Genomic DNA, 22,738 nt, shown 5'->3' with positions numbered 1-22,738 from the left:
ACTAACAGCAGCTTCTTTTACGCATATGGAAATTATGTCAATTCACATCGATGAAAATAGATGTTTTACATTTAAGGCATTTAGCTGACTTCTCCAGGGCAATTTCTAATGCGAACAGCAGAATGAGTTTAAATTCCTATCAGGGGCATAAAGCCTTTACAATATTCCTCTGACCATAGTATGAGTGAAGTAAAAATAAATGGAGCTAATGAGAGAGGAAAAAGGGATCAGCATCTCCTACTTGATATTTTCTGTTTGAATCGGTCGTGGTTGCACACCAGCTATTGATGGTCTTATTTTAACTATTTTACTCCTGTGAAGCACTTTGTGACTTCGTTCTGTGAAAGGTGCTATATAAATAAACTTTACTTACTTACTACTATTCAATTGTCCCCAACTGTTGAGTCCAAGTGTGTGAAAAAGGCAACAAAGACGATAGGTAGACGCACTTTATTCCTAAAACAGAAGCTGCACCATCAGTAGCGGCACACAATTATATGTACACATATACACACACAATTACCTAAATCTGTTATATAAAATATATAATCTGACAATGTACCTTTTATTCCTCTTCAGAGCTCATTGAGTTACTGTGCGAGAGACTCTGGCACCAAAGCAGACAGAGAGGTAAGTCTCATCCACTCATTGGGTGGGACGCAAATGCCCAGGCCAGCTTTACTTCATTTTTACAGCGTGGCAATAAAAAGGTCTGTACCCTTTGAAAAAATAATACTCTAAAAGCAATCTACAGCAAATTCACTTGAACAGGTTTCCGTATTGTAATTGAGAAAATTACATCACTTTTTAAACCAATTCCTTTACAGTGAGATGGCAATATACACACCCTCTAGGATTTGTAATATATAAAAGATATTAAGCATTAAAAATTCCACATTTAAAAACTTACAATAAATAATATATGCAGGCATTTCATTAGGATAAAATTTCATAGATTGCAATCTACAGTCATTAAAAAGACAATTTATTCTCCTTTATGAAACGTCCCTTGATCATCCAAAATGCTAAAATGGATTCTTGGCATTTGATTGATTGATTCATTGATTGGAAACTTCCAGTCAGTCAGTGTTGTGAGAGATACACCAGGGAGGGAAGTGCATTCTCCACGTCTACCCTGATGGAGCGTGAGGTCCATTTAGTCCTGGGATCCTTTGTAGCAAAAAAACAATCCATGATGATACCGAGTGATCCGTCAGCTCAAACCTCAGCAGTTAGATCCCCTTAGAGTTCAGAGCATGTTCATGATAAAGTTGTACATCTGGTTGAGCACCACAAAGTGAACAGGCAGACAGGAGCGCCGGTCCTGGGTTGCAGGGTCGCATGTCAGCCAGGAGAGGGCGTTGTATTGCTCCAGCACAAATCTGTCAAACGGGGAGAAAGCAGACACACCAATGTTAATAAGATAAGATAAGATAAGATAAGATAAGATAAGATATGATAAGATAAGATGCACTTTATTGATCCTGTAGAGGAAATTCGGGTGTCACGGCAGCAATGTACAGTACAGTAGCAGAACAAAGAGAAGGTAATAAAAAGTGATAAAATAAGAATAGTGCAGAAAGGATATAGGCAATGCACATAAACAATATAACAATATAAATATAAAACGATTAAAAAGTGTCTCAATGTCCAAAGTATTAAACACACGTCATTCCCCTCATTTTAATGTATACACTACCAGTCAAACGTTTGGACACACCTGATTGAATGTATTATGTTTTTCATTATCTTAAAGCCATTTTGATCTATAGGCTTATGCTTAAATGCTTGAAATTTGTTTAAATATAATAAAATATAAATAGTAAAGTTGATGAATATGTATGAATTTCTTTCCAAAGCCTTTGCCTTTCCACCAAGGCAAAGGGCGGCTACTTTAAAGAATTTAAAATATAAGATAGTTTTGATTTAACACTTTTTTGGTCACTGCATAATTCCATTTGTGTTATTTCATAGTTTTGACGTCTTTACCATTATTCTACAATGTGAAAAATAGTAAAAATAAAGAAAAATGGGTGCGTCACAACAGTTGACTGGTAGTGTAGTTCAACTATTCTTAAACTTTACGGATCCGTCTGAACCGAGCAGCGTACCTGAGCACATCAGAGGTGTGGTTAGAATCCAGCGGATGGGAGTGTTTACTGTGCAGAAGCTCATCGGATTGGACAGAAGACACATGCAGGTGCAGAGAGGCCTGGGAAAGGGAAAGACAGATACAAATGAAGAAAAATACAAGTCTTTACATGAATGTATCTAACATAATTTTGGGTTCGAGTGGCAGTTTACCTATCAGACATACAGACCTGAGACCGATAGTATTAGCAAATAATTCTTAGCATTTGTCTTATTACTGCTTGGAGAACTGGATGAGTAGAGATTGCCACATTAGACACAACAAGTTCAGTCTACTTCCAAGTCAGTTTGATACACTTTTCTGTGATTGACACAAGCCAAACTGTTCTGGTGCTCCAAGAAGGTGAAAATACTTGTTAAGAATTCACTATAAATACTATTTAACCAGGGTCTGCAGAGATGTGGTGCTGATCTACCTTGAGGAAGAGTGGGCACTGGTTCTGGGCTTGAGGGCAGGCTGACCAGAACCAGTCGGGGAGCGGTCCGGCCTTGGCTGTGGAGATGAAGTAGCCCAGTGCCATCGGCTGCTGCAGGATGTTCAGAGCCTCCTCGTGGGACTCCATACGATCTGCACTCTGGCCCTGCAGGACATCAACGAACACAATGAATAAAACAATACTCGTTTTCTACAACATGTCTTTTGGGTTATAATTTCATTCCAGCCACTAGGGTTGGGTATTGATAAGATTTTATCAATGTCCATTCCTTAATGATTCCTTCTGAATGATTTGATGCATTAATGATTCTCTGAACATGAACGAAGTCTGAACATGAATTGATTGAAATTCTGCTACCAATCCCAGATTAGAGATAATAAAAAACCAACTACAAAACCCTCAAACTGTTTTATTAGTGTATTACTCATAATACCCTGACTCAAAACTGTACGCACATCTCACAAATGTACACTGTGTGTGTGTGTGAGTCACTGAGTTTGTGACGTGATGTAGTGAGCTCAGGGACAGTGTGTATTGTGTTTTCTGTGGCCTGAGAACAGTTGCCTTGTAACTGAATCATGTAGCATCAAACTAAATGTGTCTTTACAGAAGTATAGCCATACTTTTGATCTCTTCTTTTCTAACATTTGCCACGTTTGCTATGCTGTGCCGCACTCCAGCTACAAGGAAACTGCTCCCCAACACTCTCACACACACACTCTGCTCCCCCTGAGCCTCACTGTGCCACATCACTACTTGGCAGTCACTTGCACACACAGCAGATGAGGAAAGAATGGAGAGTGAGACAATTCAACAGTGATTTAAAAATTGGGCATTTTTATCTATTTAAGGAAAAAAACAAGCATTAAATGTATAGGAATCGATAGCGAGGATTGACAAGGCAAGCGTGTTTTGATCTAGTCAGTTCTGGAAACACCGGAACCGGGTCTCAGTTCCCATCCCTACCTGCCATACAGGCAAATGATGTTTATGGTAGATCAAGTCCATGATAGTCGTGAGCGGAGCTAATGTTTTCATGCGGAAATGATGAACTATAAAAAGGAGACTGACCTTGCTGCCGTCTCCCCCCTGGTGGTAGTGGGAGCCAGGAGAGTGTACAGGCGAGGTGGTGGGGGAGTTGGGCAGGATGTTGATGAGGTCCGGATCCACCATGTCATTGTCAAACAGGTCAAAGATGCCCATTCCGTCAGATCCGTCTGCAGAGAAAAACGTCAGTTCCCTGAATGAGCTCTCGACTGATGTGAAATAAGCTTTCTTTGCAGTCATGACATGAGTAGTATGCAATATCCATTATTCAACATTTCATGGATGTTGGGCAATAAGATAATAGACTTTGCATTTCTTTTGAGGCCTTGTCCGCTGCGGTACGTACCAGGATTGATGGGATTGAAGTTGATGTCAATGGGCTCGGTGGTGTTAGTGTTGACCTGCACCATGGCTGAGGTGGGGAACACCAGGATGTGTGTGCAAGATGTGTCCTGAGGCGTACTCAGCTGGGACGTCTGCATGTTGAGCGTGGTGCTGCGACCAAACACCGAACCTGTCGACACAGAATCTAGAGGAGAGAGGGAAGAAACACATGGAGAGAAGGGTCAGATTAGGATTAAGAATGACTTAATTAAAAACAAACTATTAACGTGTCTCTCTGTTACAAAGTGAAAACAACAGTCAGTTGCTTTTACCTGGCATGATGACAAAGGAGCCCTGGGGCTCCATGGCAACCAGGCAGGCGCTGAGGATGCTGGGAGTGTCAGCAGCAGAGATGCCACACATCCTACATGTCTCCTTCAGCCGCTTACTGAGAGACTGCAGGTTCCTCCTGCTCAGCAGAATACTCCAGTCTGCAACATGGAGAGATTAAGTTTGAGATTTTCATCAGTGTTCATTCAAGTACATAAGGCTTTAGTCAATTGCATGCTGTACAGTCAATGCAGATATTTGAAATGAATATGTACCTCTCAGCTCGCCGTGGCCCATTCTGCCAAGCCGTCCAATCACGACCCTCCATGGCAGTGAGGTCACCTGCACCAGTCCGAGACACCACTCCCACAGCTTCTGCAAACCCACTCGCCTGGCTGAGCCCTTTTTCCTGCGAGCCCTGCACCAAACACAGCAAATACACTTAGAACAGAGACACAATTTTATGTCAACATCCATTAGAGTACTGGCTATACTGCAGGATCTGCGTATGAACCGTGTGTGTGTGTGGGTGTGAGTACCTGTTGGGCACATCGATACTGATGATGCAGGTCTCCAGCAGTTCTCCATGTTGGTCAGTGCAGGAGGCCAGCAGCCAGCGCTGGTCATGGGAAAGGCAGTAGCCTACAAACAGGACGTTGTACTTCTGGGACGCCTCGCCGAACGTCTCCCCCAGCTCCGTCTGCTTGTCTTTCACCGGCGCCAAGATGAAGGGGGGCGTGTACAGACGCAGACACTCAGGCCTCTGTGCAACGGGAAAAGATGGTAAAAAAAAAAAAAATCAACAAAATAAGAGGATCCAAACACAGATTTCTCAACTAATTTTCAGCTGGCTTCCTTCACGAGTCACAGCTGCAACCACAGTGGCAATTACCTCTGGGCTTTTGAGTGCCATGTCAATGGCAAGACCGGGGCCAAAGCCAGTCAGGGCCTTGAAGTTGGTGGAGTTGGGCAGAGGCCGGCGACACTGAGTGAAGACGGAAAAGGCCAGGGACTTGAGGTGCTGGCCATAGAGGTGCCGCTCCCCACTGTGCACAGGCTGCAACAGGTACTGGCAGGGAATGATCTGACAAAAAAAAAAAAAAGCGTATACTGTTATTTTAAACAGGCATCTCATGTAATTTTAAATCTCAGCATTTGTTGTGGTGCTAATCTGGTCCAGAGGCAGAGAGAGCAACTGTTGGTTATGTACTCTACTCAGTCTTACTCTTTTGGATTTTGGATGCCTGCCATATGATTCTGTATGCAAAGATCACTTAATGCAGTTGGTGAGCCTTTGATTGGGTTGGTGGTTGGTTTGCTGGAAAATTGTGGATGGCAGTGAGTTTCCCTTTAATGTTGCCTTAAATCATTTTCAGCCAGAAGTGCAATGTCTGGTCAATTAAATTTCACTTGCTATTATACCGCCCTCTTGGCTATTATAGCAATAATAGCCAAGAGGGCAGTGAAAAAACTTTGTAAAAAAAGCTTTGAACAGTGCTGTGCTATTAATTCTCAGTATCTAGGTTCACTATCCAAATTTTCTAATGCCACCAAAATATCTTTCAACTTCCATTACTGAGTAAATTGCTCCATTTAGACGTGAGACAAACATGCAAACATAACAGCACAGCACATGTAACATAATGTGTGAATCTCAAATCACCTCGTCATTAGAGCCTTGTCTGCATACAGGCTAGAATTTAGCTATGCATCAACAATTTGTGTACAATTACAGAGAAAGATGAGTGACAAGTTATCCATCTTCTAAGGAAGCACGCATGTTGTGATCATCTGAAAGTGAATATTAACATGCATGTGGTCTTCAATGTGATGCTTACTCCACTAAGGAGGCATTTTATGTAGTTTTCTGAAGTCAGTTTCCACACATCAAACTTTGGGTGAAATCTGATAAAATGCATTTCAGCTGTATTATATTTTGAAGTAAAGAATCAGCCAAAAATCCATGTGCAACAAATCATTATGCTCGGTAGGAAGGACACCAATCCTGTCCAAAATTCTGGCATTACTGTGCAAATTACTCATTTTGAACTCTGGTACACAAAAGCCTTTTGGCCCCTCTAGTGGTTCAAAATTCCCTTTGGAATATTGATGCAATCGTGTAATCATTGCATATCAAAGGTGTGGCAGTTACCACCTCTGCTAGTCTCCACTAATGGGTCCCCTGCTCATTCTCACCCTCCCTTTGTGCCTGCTGTCAACCTGCACTGCTGCATCTCATAAATAAGCAAAGGGGACAGATTAGCCAAAACTGAGGGAGGCCTTACTCATTAAGCACAGCAGCAGATTCCTTTGTGAAGTAGTCAACTGATTGTACGAGTGATTTTTGTCCCATGAGACAAAGTTTCACTTGCCCGTCTTAACGCTTCTTTCACGATTCATTGTCTGTTCGGTTATAATACAAAGTCATTCACTTCTATTGGAGACATGTTTGAGGGAGTGGTAACGCAACACCACATTGTGGACATTTCTGATGGAATTGGATTGAGGGATATGAACTATTTTCCTACTTTTGTGTTGCCAACAAACCAAAAACATAGCCATAATCAGGAAGAGCAATGTAGGAGTTAACAGGTTATTTTTGACTACAACATCGGTGATGAAAATTTTCATGTTGACAGTGTTGGTAACAGTTATCATCAAAATTTACCCGCTCCTACCATCATATAAAACCTGCAACTTCACAACTTTCAAAGTGACACGAGGGGCAACATGTTACAGCAGCGCATTTTTGGGTGTTTACGCTCAAAAATTCCACTTTGTTTTCCTTAGACACCAATTCCAGGTGGCTGGAATTTATTCATTTTGAAGAAACCGGAATTTGGGACAGCTCGAGATTATGTGTCAAGCATTTGTGAAGCATACTTGCTTGCTTCACCAACTACAAGAAGTATGCAACAGGTTTGTTCTGGTCCAACCCATCCACTTTTGAACAGTCCCTCTGAGTTATGTCCTGCCCCAACATTCATGTTTTAACCCAAAATACGATGAATTACAAAAGCAAGAAACCATCAAAATGCTGTTTCCGTGTGACTTTAGTGTCGAGCTCTGTACCTGTACGGAGACAGCGTTTCTGATGTGAGGAGGCAGGAACTGGAGCATCTCCAGGTAGCAGCGCAGCAGACCCAGTGAGTAGGCGCTTGAGTGGACCTCTCTGTCTGCGTCTTCGTAGCTGAAGGGGTCTACGATGTACACCACGATGGCAGGCGGGAAAGAAACAGCATGGGACTCCCCGTCTGTTGGCTTGCCCACTTTGTCTCTCTCCATTGTGCTGTTAGGGAAAGTGAGGCAGTTGATCAGCAGGCCGGCTATGTACACACTCAGTTTAGCTGTGAGATTTTCATGAGAATTTAAATCACTCCCAACTGATGAGCAACTGACCTAGACTACCAGTCAAAAGTTTGGACACAGACATTTTTCTTAATTTTTACTTTTTTCCACATTTTAGAATAATAGTTAAGACATCAAAACTATGAAACAACACAAATTGAATTTTGCAGTGATCAAACAAGTGTTAAACAAATCAAAACTATCTTATATTTTAGATTCTTTAAAGTAGCCACCCCTTGCCGTGATGGAAAGGCAAAGGCTTTGGAAAGAAATTCATACATAGGCATCAGAAAAACAGTACATTCAATGAGGTGTGTCCAAACCTTTGACTTGCAGTGTATATGGCAGTAACCTACCTCTCTGGTGTTTCAGTGGGCCCCTGAGGCTGGTTGGCAGACGGTCCGTTTTCCCCCAAACCCCCTGGTCCCTGGGGGTTTGACTGGGGTCCGTTTTGAGACGTGCTGCCCTGCACGCCTGCCGTCCCAAAGGGGGCGTAGGAGCTTGGCTTGGCCGAGGCCATTCCCCCAATGGTCTGGGGGCCTGAGGAGGAGGAGGGAGGGGTGCTGTTGACCTGGGCAGGCTGGGCAGAGCTGGTGCTGGAGTTGGTAGTGTTGGTGCTCTGGGGTCCTGAGGAGGTGCTGGAAGAGCTGGAGGTCTGGGAGGAGGAGGAGGCCACAGTGGGGCTGCGCTGGGACAATAGAGAGCTGTCCAGAGACTGGTCCGACAGGTATGGAGCTGAAAGAGGTGACAGATGAGATAGGAGATCAGCCTTGGTTTTTTATAAGCCACGTGACCTGACTTTGGCTTTGAAATGTTGTTAATAAAAAGGTGTGTTACCCAGATCATAGCGGCACACTTGAGCAAAGAGTTTGAGCTTATTAAAGGCTTCATTGTTCCCGTCTCTGGCAGCCATCTTAAGGAACCATTCGCTAAGGGGCTGCTCTGCCATGCTCCTGCCCTCTGTGGTGCCGACCTTCAACATGCCCTCTGGGTGAGTCTTACAGATGGGCCTGTGCTGCCCAAGCTGGCATGCCTGTCGAGAAAAATGGGAGTGAATGAGAAATGAAATCGTCATTACATTTCATTAGAACCTGAAATTGTGTTTTTGTGGGCATGTCAGGGCAAGAAAGATGAGTTTCATTAGCTGCCAGCTGCACACCTCATACACAGCAGTCAGGTCCTTGAAGAAGGTCTTGGCTCCACGGAGCAGAGCCTCATTCTCTGGGCAGATGACAACATATCCCACATCCCTCTGGGAGCCAAAAGGATCGAGCAGAAGCTTCTCCCAGTAGGGCAACCCAAAGGGAGACAGCACCACAAAATCATACTCATAACCCACCAAAAAGGTAGGGATGGGCAAGGGCTCTGGAGACTCGTCTGTACCTGGGGTGAAAAGACGATCAGGGTTTAGCCTTGGCTCTTGCAACAACTATTGATCATTTCATCCCATGCAGTCAGGAGTAAATGGAATGTGTATTTGAAGACTGAAGCACCAAAACACCCTATAATTGGTCTCTAATCTGTTATGGATCAGTCTGATAAGGTGTGCTTTACACTTACCATAGGATCCTCTCCCTGCCATCTTGTGGAACTGTTGCCAGGTGAGCGGTCCCTGCACGCCCCAGGAGCGCACACTCCTCTTTTTCTGAATGGTGTCCTGCAGCACAGGCTGGAGGGACAACAACACCCGCAGGACGTCCTGAGAGAATAACTTGCTCATATCTGTAGCTTCAGGGAGTGGAGAAACAAAGGGAAGGGAGACTTAGCATGATCAAGTTTCAGGTTTCAAGCAGTAGGAAGGAAAAAAGGACAATAATCTTATGTTAACTTGTCGGTGAAATTTAGAAAAACTCACATTTGCGTTTTGGCCATTGATGAAGACAGGTGCTTTTCACTAGTGTTTCATCTACTTTGCCTCCTGACATATTGTCCATGAACTGCCTGCCATGCTCCAGCGCCATGTAGCAGTCATTATAACAGTCTCTCTCTTCAACCCGCAGGAAAGAACTGGGGGCTGCACTCACAGGCTTGGGATACTCCACACCCGCCATAGGGGCAAACGGGTTGGTGCACTGGTCCTGCAGCAGCAGAATGAGCTCATCTGGAGGCTTCTCCTTCAGGCTGCTAGCCTTGTGCATGGATGTAGCTCGCAGTTCTTCGAAACTCCGCTCTGTGTCCCGACTGGCGTCCGAGCCCCGTCCCACCACATCCAGCTCGTCCTCCAGGAAGAGACCGGCGGATTGGCCAAAGCGTCGGTTGGTGACGGCGCTGAAGCCACAAGTGCAGGGATACTGGGCCTCGCCGTTGTCATTGAGGTACACCCCAACGTCGGCTCCCCGGATGTTCATGTTGCAGACGCACACGCAGCAACTGTCGAAGTTGCAGTCCTTGAAGAGGTTCATGACCGACTCGGAGAGGATGAGGGTGACGTAGAGGCTGTGAGCCTCGGGGATGGAGGGCACAGTGGCCGGCTCCACTGAGCTGAGGGGTCGGCAGGTGGAGGGGGTGGAGGCGGGTGAGTAAAGGTCAGAGTTGTCGTACTTGAGGGAGCCCTGGACGCTGGATGGGCCGCGGGGGGTCCGTGGAGTGCGAGGCGTACGAGGGGTGGGGACGGAGAAACGTGGCGTGGCTGGGGAGGGCAGGATGCCTGCACCGCTGTTGCTGGGAGGGGCGCTGTTGGACATGAAGGGCGTGTGGGTCTGAGGGGTGTAGCTCTGGCTGTAGTCTGGCTCCACACTGGGGATGTTACTGACACAGGGAAAAGCACAATGATTAGACCAAGTTCAGATTCTACCAGAGTTCCTACACATTTTCGGTGTCAAAATGGCTTTTCCAGACCTTAATTTCTTAACTGGATTTGAAGATTTTTGTCAGTGTTCAAGATGATATATATACTGAAAGTGGCAGGGTAATATAACCATCAGCTGGGCCATATCACTGTATGGCTTAAGTATATTCTTCACAACAACAAATATTAAAATATGTGAAATGATACAATAATGGCTACAAATGATAATCCTAAATATGTGGCTACATATTGTAAATTGCAATTACTAGTCTCAAGGTTTTCAGTGACAAAATTATTGTATTGCACTTTTTGCATCTTATATCAACATCTTGACAATTTTCCACTACAGTGGGCATGCCAAGTGAAATTAGCCAATTATTAAGCCTGGAAACTAAAATTGCAATTTATGATCATACACAATTGTGCAGCCGTAAATGACAGTGGCACCTACAACTACAACTACAACTACAACTACAACTACAAGTACATGTGTCCTGCCACATGTGTATCGGGACTGAACAACATCATTTTTCCATACTTGCATAACTGACCATGAAGACAAGTTTCAAACACAGAAACCCCACCCAGGGAAATTAAATTTTTGGTTGCGATAATGCATGAAGCTGGCGGGTCTCTCATGGAGTTTTAACTACAAAGACCATAGTCCATAATCTGATGGAAGTATCACAGTCAGATAATGTTGTAGTGCCATTAGCTTAGATTACTGCATTGAGACACTTTAGTACCTGAAAAAATGAGTTACTGGGTGTTCTAAATAAAATGACAATGACAAGTCATCAATAACACGCCCTCCTGCTGCTGCCAAAGTAAACTGACAACCTGTGGGAAACACTGTGGTCTATTTAGTAGGTTTTCTGTTTTGCCGGCCACCCGTGACTTAAAAGCACAGCCCCGACCTGTTGGCGATGCTAAATGTATTTACCTGTCTTTGGTGAGGAGAGTCATGGATGACACTGGGGGTATCAGTTCCATTTTGCCCAGGGTCCAGCTGGGCGTGTACACACAGTCTTCTGGCAGCTTGATAGGCAACAGACACTGGCTGGGCAGGGCCTTCAGAGGCGCATACATGGTACAGCCTATGAATGGCTGACATGCCTCCGGCTTGTACACAAAAGAGAAGTCCTGAAAGCAGAGATGGTGTGAAAGGGACACCAGTTAATAATAATGAAGGCTATTTAAAAACAGTGAAAACTACTGCAGATGTAATAAATGGCATACCTTGATTTCAGAGGGTTTAGGGCTGCAGAAACCCTCTTCCACCTCCATCTTAAAGTGGTTGTTGAGCTGGCTGCCATCCAACAGGTTGAGGCCCGCCCCTGCTTCCAGGCTACCGTACTCCTTGCCCCCGGGGTTCATGGGAGAGTAACCTATGATGTGCTGCTCCAGGGAAGGGGGGGTGGGAAACATCTGGTGCAGGTCTGCTGAGCCTGGAGAAAAGAGGAGCAAAAGTTATTACCTCTCCTGGGAAGGCATATGTACAAGTTTGTATAATGATCCGCTGATGCTTAATTAGGCTTCTTACTTATGCAAGACAGGGGATCCAAAGTGGCTGGTTTAGCTTCCTTACAGCCAAACTTGTCCTCTGTACCAACACCAGCCCTTCTGGATCCAGGCTGTGTGAACAGAAAAAAAAGGTAGGGTTTGGTAGCTGCTTTGACACAGACTACTGCCATTTTATATTGTACAATTTAGGGGCTAATGTATTCAAAATGACACTGACTGCTAGCTCATCTTCATCAGAATTGAAGATTTTGTCCAGGTCACTGAAGGACACAGCCAGGTCGTTCTCATGGATCAAGCTGGTCGAGGCTGAAGGTTTACTGCCTGAGGATCCTTGGCCATCTGCGCCACAAAAATTCAGAGAGATATTGAATATGGCACAAAACCCTAATCAAAGCAATTCAAAACTCTAAATGCCTGGTAAAATTAGGCAACAGCAGGACAAAAGGAAGACATTCTCACCATCAGCTGAAGTCCCAATTACATCGTCACCCTGGATCAAACAAAGAAAGGAGCAATCTTAATATTCTAGAACACATGCTCCATCAATCCCAATAATATGACTACAACACCTGTTTTAACTGGAGTGTGCTTACTTGGAAAAAGAGCTTTGTTGCAATATGATACATGGAATGATTCGATTACACAACCCGTATCTTACTCATAATAATAATAATACTGGAATATTTGGAGTGCACACTTTGTGATACTCAAAAAGTTATTAGTATGTAGCACCAAGGGTCAATATATAGAATACATAATAGAAAAAAAACATAACTGACTGGGTTCAATGCCCTGTGGCTGGTTAGGAGCCCACCTTGTGTTTCTTGCCACCCTCTCTCTCTGCCCCAGCCTTGTCCTTCTTCTCAGTGAAGCTGAACTCTTCGTCTCCCTCTACGAAGGCATAAGGGTCTGGCTCTTCACTGTGCTCTCCGTCTCCTGAGGCGGAGGCAAGATGGCTGTTTCTCCGCTGGGCGTACGTCTTAACCAGCTCCTGAGACACCTTCAGGGGCTGCGTGGAGCCCGACATTAACCTGAGAGGAGATGAACAGCGCAGAGATGCTCAGACTGATGCAAGCATACTCTTTAAATAAACAGCTATAGTTGCTGTTTTTATGCTAGTGGGGATTAATTTTAAAATACTCACTCAGTGACAGACACCACGCTGTCTGTTCCTCCACCTCCTCCAGAATCATCTCGTATTTTGTCCACAGGTAGCTGGGGTGTGAGGAAGTCGGACGCCTTCTTCCTCGGCAGATTGAAGTACTTCCAGGGGTTGTGGGTGGAATCTTCATGGGGGTTGATGGCTGAGCCCACAAACACAGTGGGCTCCAGGGTCTCGGTGTAGGCCGGGGGGAAGGGCACAGGCATAGACATGGGCTCCAGCTGAGGTTCCTCCGATGAGGCCTTCTGGGGCAGCAGACAAGGCTCCACTGACGGGGGGTAGAAGGGTTGGTGAATGGGTGTGGAAGAGCTCTTCATGGCACCTGGGTCGCCCTCTGCGTGGTCGCAGGGATGGGGGCTGAGAGGAGGGGGCTGGGGGGAGCCGGCCAGGTCGGCAGGGGGGCCGTGGGTGTGCAGCGTAGGCGCTTTGGAGGGGGCTGTGTCCACGTGGTGCAGGCTGGGATAGGATCCCTCGTCCTGCGATCGTAGACAGAGCCTCTGGGCCTGCGGCTCTAGGGACTGCTCCTCACTCACAGAGCTGCGGTGGTGAAAAGGCGTCTGGGGCCTCTTCTGCTGCTTCTCCCCCTTCTCCAACTTCTCACCCAACTTGTGCTTGGGGGCCGGCTGGGGGGGCTGCCCCGATGAAGGTGGGTGTCCTGAGGTGCTGCTGGATCGCTGTTTCTGGTTTTTATGCCTGAGGTGAGGACAACAAAAAAATGCATTTGAAATGCTTTCTTTAACAGTGGTAGCGGTTATAGAAGCTATCAAGTATTAAATAAAACAAAAACAAATACAGTCACTTGTAAATGCGGTCCACTTAAAATACCTTGAGCAATTGCAATGTGCCCTGTGAGTCGACTCCACAAAATCCCAAAGTCCTGTTTTGTCTGCCTCCTCCTCACAGGTCCCATTGGTCAAGGTAGAAAACTTCCTCCTATAAAAAGGAAAGATACAGATTTTATCTTTGAGCACAGAGGTACTCCTTTGACTGGCAGTGTTGACTCTGAGGAGAAAAGCTGAGCGTACTTGTTCTCGGCACGGTTGATGTTGCACTCCTGCCACACAGACTCCACCACCTGGCTGGCCAGCCTGCGAGGGATTTTGCCCCCATGGAGACCTCCGCTGTTAGAGCTGTAGCCGTCAGACGCAGAGGACAATTTCAGCCACCTCTGGGCAGGCTGATAATCTGTAAGGGAAGAAAATATAAACCCACAAGTGCAATACAATGAGTGTGCAGAATCTCACAGAAAATACAGGCTGGACAACAGGTTAATGTACTGAACTGTTCCGTCTTTTGCAGGTTCACTGTTTCGGGGTTGCATTCCAGTAAATATGCAGCTATCGGTCTTACCGGTCTGAGCCTCCTCTGGTGACGTTGGAGGAGTTAGAGTGACAGAGGACATGGCAGGGTCTCTGTGAGCAGCCTGGCCCTGCTGAGCGCCACACAGGCTTCCTGAGGTGTTGGCTGAGCCCTGGGGGACCACAGCAGGCAGGTCCGACAGGGGGATAAGCACTAGGCAGGCAGGGTAAACCATCCTCACTCCCGCTGGAACAGAACAAAAACAACCTGTTAGTGTATTTCCACAACTTCTAACTCCACGTGAAATGCACAGTAAGCACCAACTTTCTCCCTTGCATTTGGTAACTCGCATGGACAAAAGTCACCCTCTATTCTAACATGATGACCTCAGACCGTCTTACCGACGAGGACCTCCACAGCAGCCACCGAGTCGTCCTCCCAGTCCGTATCCTCCATCTTGTCTTCCTGGACCTCCTTGGGACTGGGGCTGATGGGATAAAACTGCCTCCACTCCTCAATGAGCTTCTGGGTAGGGTGGTCTGACATCTTAAAGGCCTGGCCTGTGAGGGTCCCGTTCAAGCCGTAGGGGCTCAGGATGACTGGAGTGGAGAGAGGAGTCGGTATACTTAGTTAAGATATAGTCCCTGATAAACCCCAGCTGAAATGCATACAGGTAAAGATGCAGCATCTTCATGTAAAATGTTACTATGGTGCAAAGTTGGTGAGTTCCTACCTTGCAAGGGGCTGGAACTCTGCTGGGCGAGGCTGAGGTGCTCCTCGCTCAGCCGCTGGAGAGGCTGATGCTGGGCGATCTCCACGCTTGTGCACACATTGCTGTCGCCGTGTACAAAGAAGGTGAAGGCACACGACAGGTGCTCACTGCGAGGACATTGAAAGAAAAACGTGAGTCATTGTAAGAGTTAGAGGGATTGTTTTGCATGCATAGCCGCATCATTAAGGGAAAAAGTGAGCATGGAGTTATTTTTAAGTAAGCATTTGACAAAACCAGCTCATCCACCAACAACTGCAGTGTTTCCCACACGCAGACTTTACTTGGGCGGGCCGCCCAGGTATATTAACGGCCGCCAAAGTATATTTGGCGACCCATTTTAGCATTTCTTATTTTAATTTTTTTATCCGTCTGAGAGAACGACGCCATCCGCGATCGATTAACTAGTGGACAATCTCCCCTCGCTCTTCCCCTCCAGGGTTTCCCACACATAGAAAACTTTGTGGCAGGCCGCCACAATATCAGCACCGACCGCCACAAATTTTCTTTTTTTTTCACTATTTAATCGTAGAACTGCATGTAGCGCATTGATTCGCTCAGCCCCTAATTGCTCCACGCGATCTCTCTCTCTCTCTCTCTTTCTGTCTCTCACTCCCCCTCTCTCTCTCTCTCTGTGTTGCTCGGCCTCTGTCTCTCTCTCTCGCTCTCTCACCGGACCCGTCTGTTCGCCTCCCACTGCACACGCGTGAGGGATAGCTGCTAGTCAGTATCCACTGAGTGGACTGATAACGTTAATATTAACTTTTTAACTCTGACTCTGAATGTTTGCTCCCTCAATCCAGATTAATATTGAAAAATATTTTCAAAGAAGGAAAAGGACTGGTCCTGAGGAGGAGCAGGACAGTCTGGACCAGAGGAGCTGCTGAGCAGTAAAACAGAGTAACGTTAGATAATAATATCAAAGGCTGTAATGTAACGATGTAAAGATACAGGAGAGACTGACAGCACAGAGAGATGCAGCAGGGCAGAGGGGCAGAAAAGCAGATTTCTCTGTAAAAGGGGTCTCATTTCTATTCTTCACCTTGTAGACAAAAGCAAGCACTGTTTATATTTTTAAGTTATGTCATCTTTGACACAAAGTACTTTAGATATACCGGTATACAGGTTAGTTATTTGTTTGACAAATGGAACTATTTAAAATGGAGTACATTAGATAATTTTTCAGCCATCCAGGTAATGGGATCCTTTATTGATATTAGCCTATATATTGACAATATAAGAGAATACAAGAATAAAAAGGCACTCAACCACCCCCCACCCCCACCACCACCTACCACCACAAATACATTCAAATTCTGTGGGAAACACTGAATTGGCACCAGCCTCACCTCACTGTCAGTAACAGAAAGCTAATGTAAACCCTGCAGGCTATTCCAGTTAACAGCGTACTCCCCACCACAGAGACAGCTCACAGTGAAGGAATGACTCAAGAACGTGGGGAAGGAATGAAAAGGGAGGAGAGGAGACAGCTGAGGGAGAGAGAGAGGATGTGAGAGCTCCAATTCCTAGCATATTTGGCTGCGCACTTTGATCCATGCCATTAAACTGTGCTTCCAGGTGGCAATTGTTGCTTACACAGACAAGGGCCAAATGGCCATGGAGGCCGGCTAAAACCTTCAAGTTCAAGTCTCAGCTCCAGCACAGTTTGACCCTGCATCAAACCTACACTCAACAAACAGGCCAAAATGTGAGTTATAAATAAACATGGCCGATTATTATAGCCTTGAAATGTTAAAACAACATCCATCTTTATTTTCTAACTAGTTCTGGAAGGCCATGTGAGTAAATGCACTAAAATAGTCCTTGTTGACATGGTTGCTGTAAAACCACAGTGCAGACTCAGCGTTTTCCAAAGACTGCCCTGTTTACCAGCCAGAGAGGGCAGGCGACAGTGAGACTGCCAGATTTTTCTGTTAGAGGTGCTGCGCTGCTGCCTCAACACCCACTTGTAGACGTCTTCATCTAAAGCAGAAGCCAAAGGGGCCAATTCTCCACACACACACACACAGTGATACCAGTAAGCAAGCAATTGCCTCAGTTCTACACAACAATACTTTTATAGCTACTAAAACACTCTGAAACCACGGGCAAAGCTGCCAGAGGCAACTGAGCAAAAGGGCTGTGCATCAAACACAACACAAGGCTGCTTTGGATCACCGGAGCCAAGAAGCCAAGGCTCAAATTAGCCTGTCAGGGAACTCCAGGATTCCCTAGCCCTCTCATTCAAGTGCAAGGGGAAGCCAAACCTATGCCACTAGCCTTATGTAGAAGAGGTGAGGAAATATAGTGGAGCGGCACACTGCTCTGAACAGGACAGCTCTTTGCGCGCTGCTGCTTGTTCACCTCAGGCTGGAGCAAACAGGCACCGACTTTATATTTCCACAACAACACGGACTAGTTTACAAAGTTGCTGTATCAACATCATAGTAAATACCTTACACTGGAGGCGTGGCTCCATTACCTTACCTTACATTACCTATACTAATCTGATAGACCAAGTTCCCATAAGAGAACTGACGCAACATACGGGATCATTTCATGTAAAAACAGATGATGATTATTATTTTACATGAATTTCACATGTGAAATCCGCTGAAAAATACATAATGCTGAGGATGTAATTAGCGATTTGTAATAATCCCATCATATTCCCCATCACGTCAAAACAGAACCGATTAAATTCCAGGACTCCAAGATTTCTCTGTCTACAGCTCAGAGAATTCCAGGAACTTGGTGACTTGGTGAAGAACCATGAGTTGAGACAATCCTAGTCAGAAATGGCTGACCTGAGCGTATAACATGTGTAAAATATACATAGAAATGAATTCAGTCCAAGGGATACTGCATCACAGTCAATAGTCTTAGCTACTCTGTGGTGTCGTTGTTACACTGTTTTAGGAAAGCCTGATGCGTGTTCTGTTTGTTAATAAAAAGAAGATGTTTAATTCCCAGGAAAGACACAACTGTCAGCTTCTAACAACACAGTTGACACAATACAGCTGCAAGCCGCAATTCTCGAGTTCAATCCCAAACGGGAATGTTAAATATTAAAGGCCGTCAGGGGCCAGGAACTGTTACGTGAATGTTTAAGCTTTGAAACTCAAGCAAGTTTCAAAACAAGGAGAACATCTGCCCAATGAGTCGGTTACAACTGCAGTATGCGTAATACTCATCCATCTTTAATATTTCTTTAACACGGGGCTCTTTGATGGATCTGCATAAAATTTTGCATGCATCCTTCAAACATCGCTCCCAACAAATCCACCAAGTTTCAAAGTAAATCCAACTCATTTAAAAGCAATTATGATAGACATTGGCCACATACGCCAAATCTTGACTAATATTCAGCCATAGTTCAGACTACATGTCATGACATTTGGTCTGCCAGATTAAATTTTGCTGCCTTATGTTTACCTTTAGCAACTGTGCTGCCCCCTATTTGCTGTCTCGAAATTAGCTTGAGGTATGAACTATGTGGACAAGTGCACTAGGGCAAGTGCCATGATGACTGAATGCTATAAAGGGAGTTATACCCAATCTGTGATAAGACATACCTCACTGCAAGTCTGTTGGTTGATACTGACCACATTGTTTTTACTGATTTAGTTGGACAATGGTCAGATTTTCTATTCTGCTCCATTAATGATAGGAGAAACTTTGGTGTAGATCACTCAAAACTCTGAAAATGTCTTTCAATAGAAAATGAAGGAACAGCATAAGGACAATAATAAACCTTGACCAAAACAAAAGGGCTTCTACCTCTATGAGGAATAAAACCCATAACAAAATCAGAAAAAACAAACAAACAAACGTGAACTCCTAAAAATACAGATGCCAGCATGCTCCGTCTTGGAAACTTGTCAAAAATGTTTGACAAAAATGCTTATCATGATCCCAGGCCAAAGTTAAGCAAACACTGACTTTGTCATACAACAAGACATTGCAATATGCTATAGGGAGCAGAGCATACCTTTTATTGATGGGCTTCTCCTCCTTCTGGTAGGGCTTCACAAACCACTTGCCAATGCGGACAAAGCTGCGGTTCATGAGACAGCGTTCCAGCAGGTTGTGGATGGCTTTGAACAGAAGTGTACGACACTCATAGGACAGCCCGCTCTCCCACTCGCCATCCTCTTCACCTGAAACAAGGCAGAGACATTAACCCAGATGCTTTTGACAAAACTCTCCCTTCTGTCTTGTAAAGACAACTGCCTCATGTTAACTGTCAGTTGTGGTATGCCTAAATGGGGTTCGACACCCATGGGGATACTTAGTTTGGCTCTGTAGACAGCAGACTACAGTAATACTTGCAGTGAACCCAATGAGCATAAGGAAAACACATGATTTCAGCGTTCAGCTGAGTGGTTACAATGCAAAACACGTAACCCAGAACAGAGCAAGAGTCACTCAGGTGGCAAAATGAAACATTTCCTCTCATACAAAGCAAATCTGTTGTGAAAAAGTTCCGAATGTGTTCTCCAAGTGAAGCCTTCTTGTTGACATTTCTTAAACGCCGCCGTCATCAACTGTGTTTTCAAAAGTGCCGTACTTCATCGTGATTGAATGTAAATTTCTAACTTAAAAACTGAATTTACATTATTATTCCTATGATCTTCGCAGTTTAGTTGCCTACAGGAAAATGTCAGTCAAGACTGTCAACAGAAGAGTAAAGACCAATCTGTGTTGTCATCAAGAAACACTTTCAGGAGCTCCTGGAAGACAGCAGACAGCAGACAGGAGACGGATTGTGTGGTCTATGTGACGGTACACAAGGGCATTTTCCAGAGATATGAATGTTGGTAGCAACGAAGGGTAAATTAATTCTTGATCCAAAAATCAAGACTGTGTGTTGTGATAGCTTGCTCTCTAAAGCTTACAGCTCCATATCTGTGGCTGAGACCCAATGGATTCCAGAGGGCCTTGGAGACTTGGTTTAACATCGATGACTTAGCCATAAGTCATGTAGGCTATCACAGCTGATTATAGTCAGGCTTTGTATAATCAAAATAGAAGTGGAATTCTATGCCACAGTTCAGACTTGTTGGCACTGTTAGCTCATTTGGGTGTAAAAGCTTGAACAAAGATTCTACAAATCCACCAATTGTTCCTGCTATTCACTGTCAATACGGCAGCTGCAGAAAGTGTCTCTTAATAACATCACAGATTAGGCTCTTGACTCTCTGGATTCTACCTCTGGGAGAGAGATGTGCTTGTTCAAAAATACAGAATAAACTATTTTAAGCTGTCCACATATTTAGGGTATTTGTGCAACTATGCCTGCTATTAAACTGCTGCATGAATTAAATTTCAAGCTGAATCAATTAAGATAATGTGAGATTCACAAATCAGCATTCTGAGACTGCAGAAAACATCTGGAGCACAACAGGCACTTACTTGAGAGCTCATTATGGATGAGCTCGGCAAAACTAGGGTCGTCCCCCCACCAGAAGAGCCAGAGCTCCCTGCGACCTGGGGTGTGGTGCCTTCTCCACACACTCAGCACATCTGCCACCAGGCATCGGCTGAAACTGCACAGGATAGGGTCCTCCTCAGTCACAGGGAATAGGATGGGTGAAGAGGTGGGTCCTTGCCACACAAAACGCCTCCATTTTATTCCAGTCAAATCAGCCTAAGAGATGGAGAGAAACAATGCCAGAATGAACAGAGAGCATTGCATAGCTGCAGCGCTAAAGCCAATCACTGTTGACTACAGAACGTAGTAAATGTGTATCTTTCACCCCCTGCATACACAGTAATGTGCAACTGCAGACTACTTTCTCTGTGAAACACAAAATCACTCATAATTAGGAAAGATGAAAACTTGAGGCTTACTGACAACATGGAAAGTTTGCAGTATTGTCAGGCCACAATCAGGCCTGAATAACTACCATGCAGTAATTTACTCTGCAGTTATAAACAACTGCTGAGGCAACACTGGAAGTCTGTCTAAAAGCAAATTAGCTGGTATAATATGCAATACCAACTATTTGGTTTATCCACTATCCTCCAAGATGTGTGGATGGGTCAGTCAATATTGCAGTGTCACTTTAATTAAGGAAAAATAGAGTGCTAAACTCTATTTGTGTCATTTGCCAATCGGCCTGACCGGTTACCCAGCTTGTAGCTAACATTAGCTGAACATTTTTGTTTCCAATGCCGTGTAAACTGATGATCATGCTAAATTCAAGAACAAGTACCCAATTGTAATGTTATATTGCAGCGTATGCTGTCTCCGTTATTAAAGTTAGATCACGATTTTGCAAGTTGCAGGCCCGATGCCTTCACGCCAGTCTGCAACTGACGTTACAAAGCTTGTTGCCTTATTAGCCAAAATGGCTTTCTGGCCTCCCAGTATAAGAGCTAACGTTAGCTAGCGCAAAGAGCAGAGTGTCTTACCAAGCAAAATAGGTTGGAGTGGCAGTCCTCCAAACTGGCCCCGTTTGGTACAAAGCACGAACTCATCCTTTCACTGCGTGGTTGTAACGTTAGAGTCCATTGTCTCAACCACCATGAGGAGTGATAACTTATTTAGCTAACTTGCAGGCAAAGCGCTATTTAGGTGTAATTATCCCGTGAAACCGCAAACGTTACCAACTAGCTAGCTAACGCTAGTCAAGCACAGACACAACTTCTAACCGGCGCTAGCCACTACTAGCCGGATAGCGAAGCTAACGTTAGACAGCCAACCAGATAGCGTAAACTGTAAGCTTCTAGCTATTCGATTCATCAATCCTATTTGAAATGTATTGTCTGATCTAGTTAGCCGCCAGCTTGCTGCTACATAACCTTAACGTCAAACAGACAATGTTAACATGACATGGACAGACTAGCCTCCAATCAAACACCAGGAAAGCTATGTGCGCAATGAAAATATCAGATCGCAAGCTAAAAAACTTCACCTCAGAAGCTTAGTCCCTGGTTAGCTAATGCTAATGCTAGCTAGCTGATCTGAAACAATTTCAAAGCAAAGGAACTCTCCCCTCCCCCTGATCTCTCTTAGCTTGCTAGCACACAAGCTAACATACCAGAGCTCCAACGTTAGCTAGCTAGCTAAATAAAACAATTAGCTACACCGCCCTCATTTTCGCTAAAACCACCATAATGCTCTGACATAGTGAAACTACTCTTAAAATGAATGAAATGCCAAAATCGCGAGACCACTCATCGGCTACTCTTATCTGACTGATCCATGGGTCCTGCAGATTTCCATTATTTCAGTTCATGGATTGAATTCTTTAATGGCGGCCAGGAGGACAACTCTGCCTCTCAACTCCTATTGGCCAATTTGTGGTAATGGGGGCGTCATCCGGCTTCAAGTAGCTCCATGACTTCACAGGTTTATACAAGATGAAAGCATAAATGCATCTGTCACTCCTTAATGATATCTGTTTCTAAACCTGTTCCATGTTTCATAGTGCAACATCTGCTGCCCATGGCAATCACAAGCAACAAGGGAGTGTTTTGCATCTGAATTTTGGAAGAAAAAAAAAATATATTGTTTGCAGAGAAACTCCAGAATAGATCTTGAATATGAATAT

The 22,738-nt window shown here is 44.7% G+C and overlaps 1 protein-coding gene across 1 annotated transcript; it reads right to left on the bottom strand.

Annotated features, from left to right (window-relative positions):
- Positions 1-435: 435 nt before the first annotated feature.
- Positions 436-22,418, bottom strand: LOC139923318 (mediator of RNA polymerase II transcription subunit 13-like). Its single transcript, XM_071914055.2, has 30 exons — positions 21,597-22,418; positions 20,595-20,829; positions 19,171-19,339; positions 15,144-15,289; positions 14,812-15,009; positions 14,462-14,656; positions 14,137-14,296; positions 13,937-14,044; positions 13,094-13,804; positions 12,764-12,980; positions 12,409-12,439; positions 12,167-12,288; positions 11,969-12,059; positions 11,665-11,873; positions 11,369-11,568; positions 9,493-10,385; positions 9,198-9,365; positions 8,797-9,020; positions 8,475-8,670; positions 7,994-8,372; positions 7,362-7,578; positions 5,182-5,373; positions 4,829-5,052; positions 4,565-4,707; positions 4,292-4,450; positions 3,982-4,164; positions 3,660-3,805; positions 2,568-2,732; positions 2,112-2,212; positions 436-1,382 (listed from the first exon to the last, which is right to left on the bottom strand). Exons 1-30 carry the CDS (start codon positions 21,660-21,662, stop codon positions 1,250-1,252), a joined length of 6,381 nt encoding a protein of 2,126 aa, XP_071770156.1. The 5' UTR covers positions 21,663-22,418; the 3' UTR covers positions 436-1,249.
- Between the last annotated feature and the right edge of the window lie 320 nt (positions 22,419-22,738).

This window comes from Centroberyx gerrardi, chromosome 6 (genome assembly GCF_048128805.1).
Source record: "Centroberyx gerrardi isolate f3 chromosome 6, fCenGer3.hap1.cur.20231027, whole genome shotgun sequence".
In the NCBI taxonomy this organism is placed as follows: domain Eukaryota; kingdom Metazoa; phylum Chordata; class Actinopteri; order Beryciformes; family Berycidae; genus Centroberyx; species Centroberyx gerrardi.
Note: the sequence above shows the minus strand (reverse complement) of the source record. Positions and strands in the feature narration are given on the sequence as shown.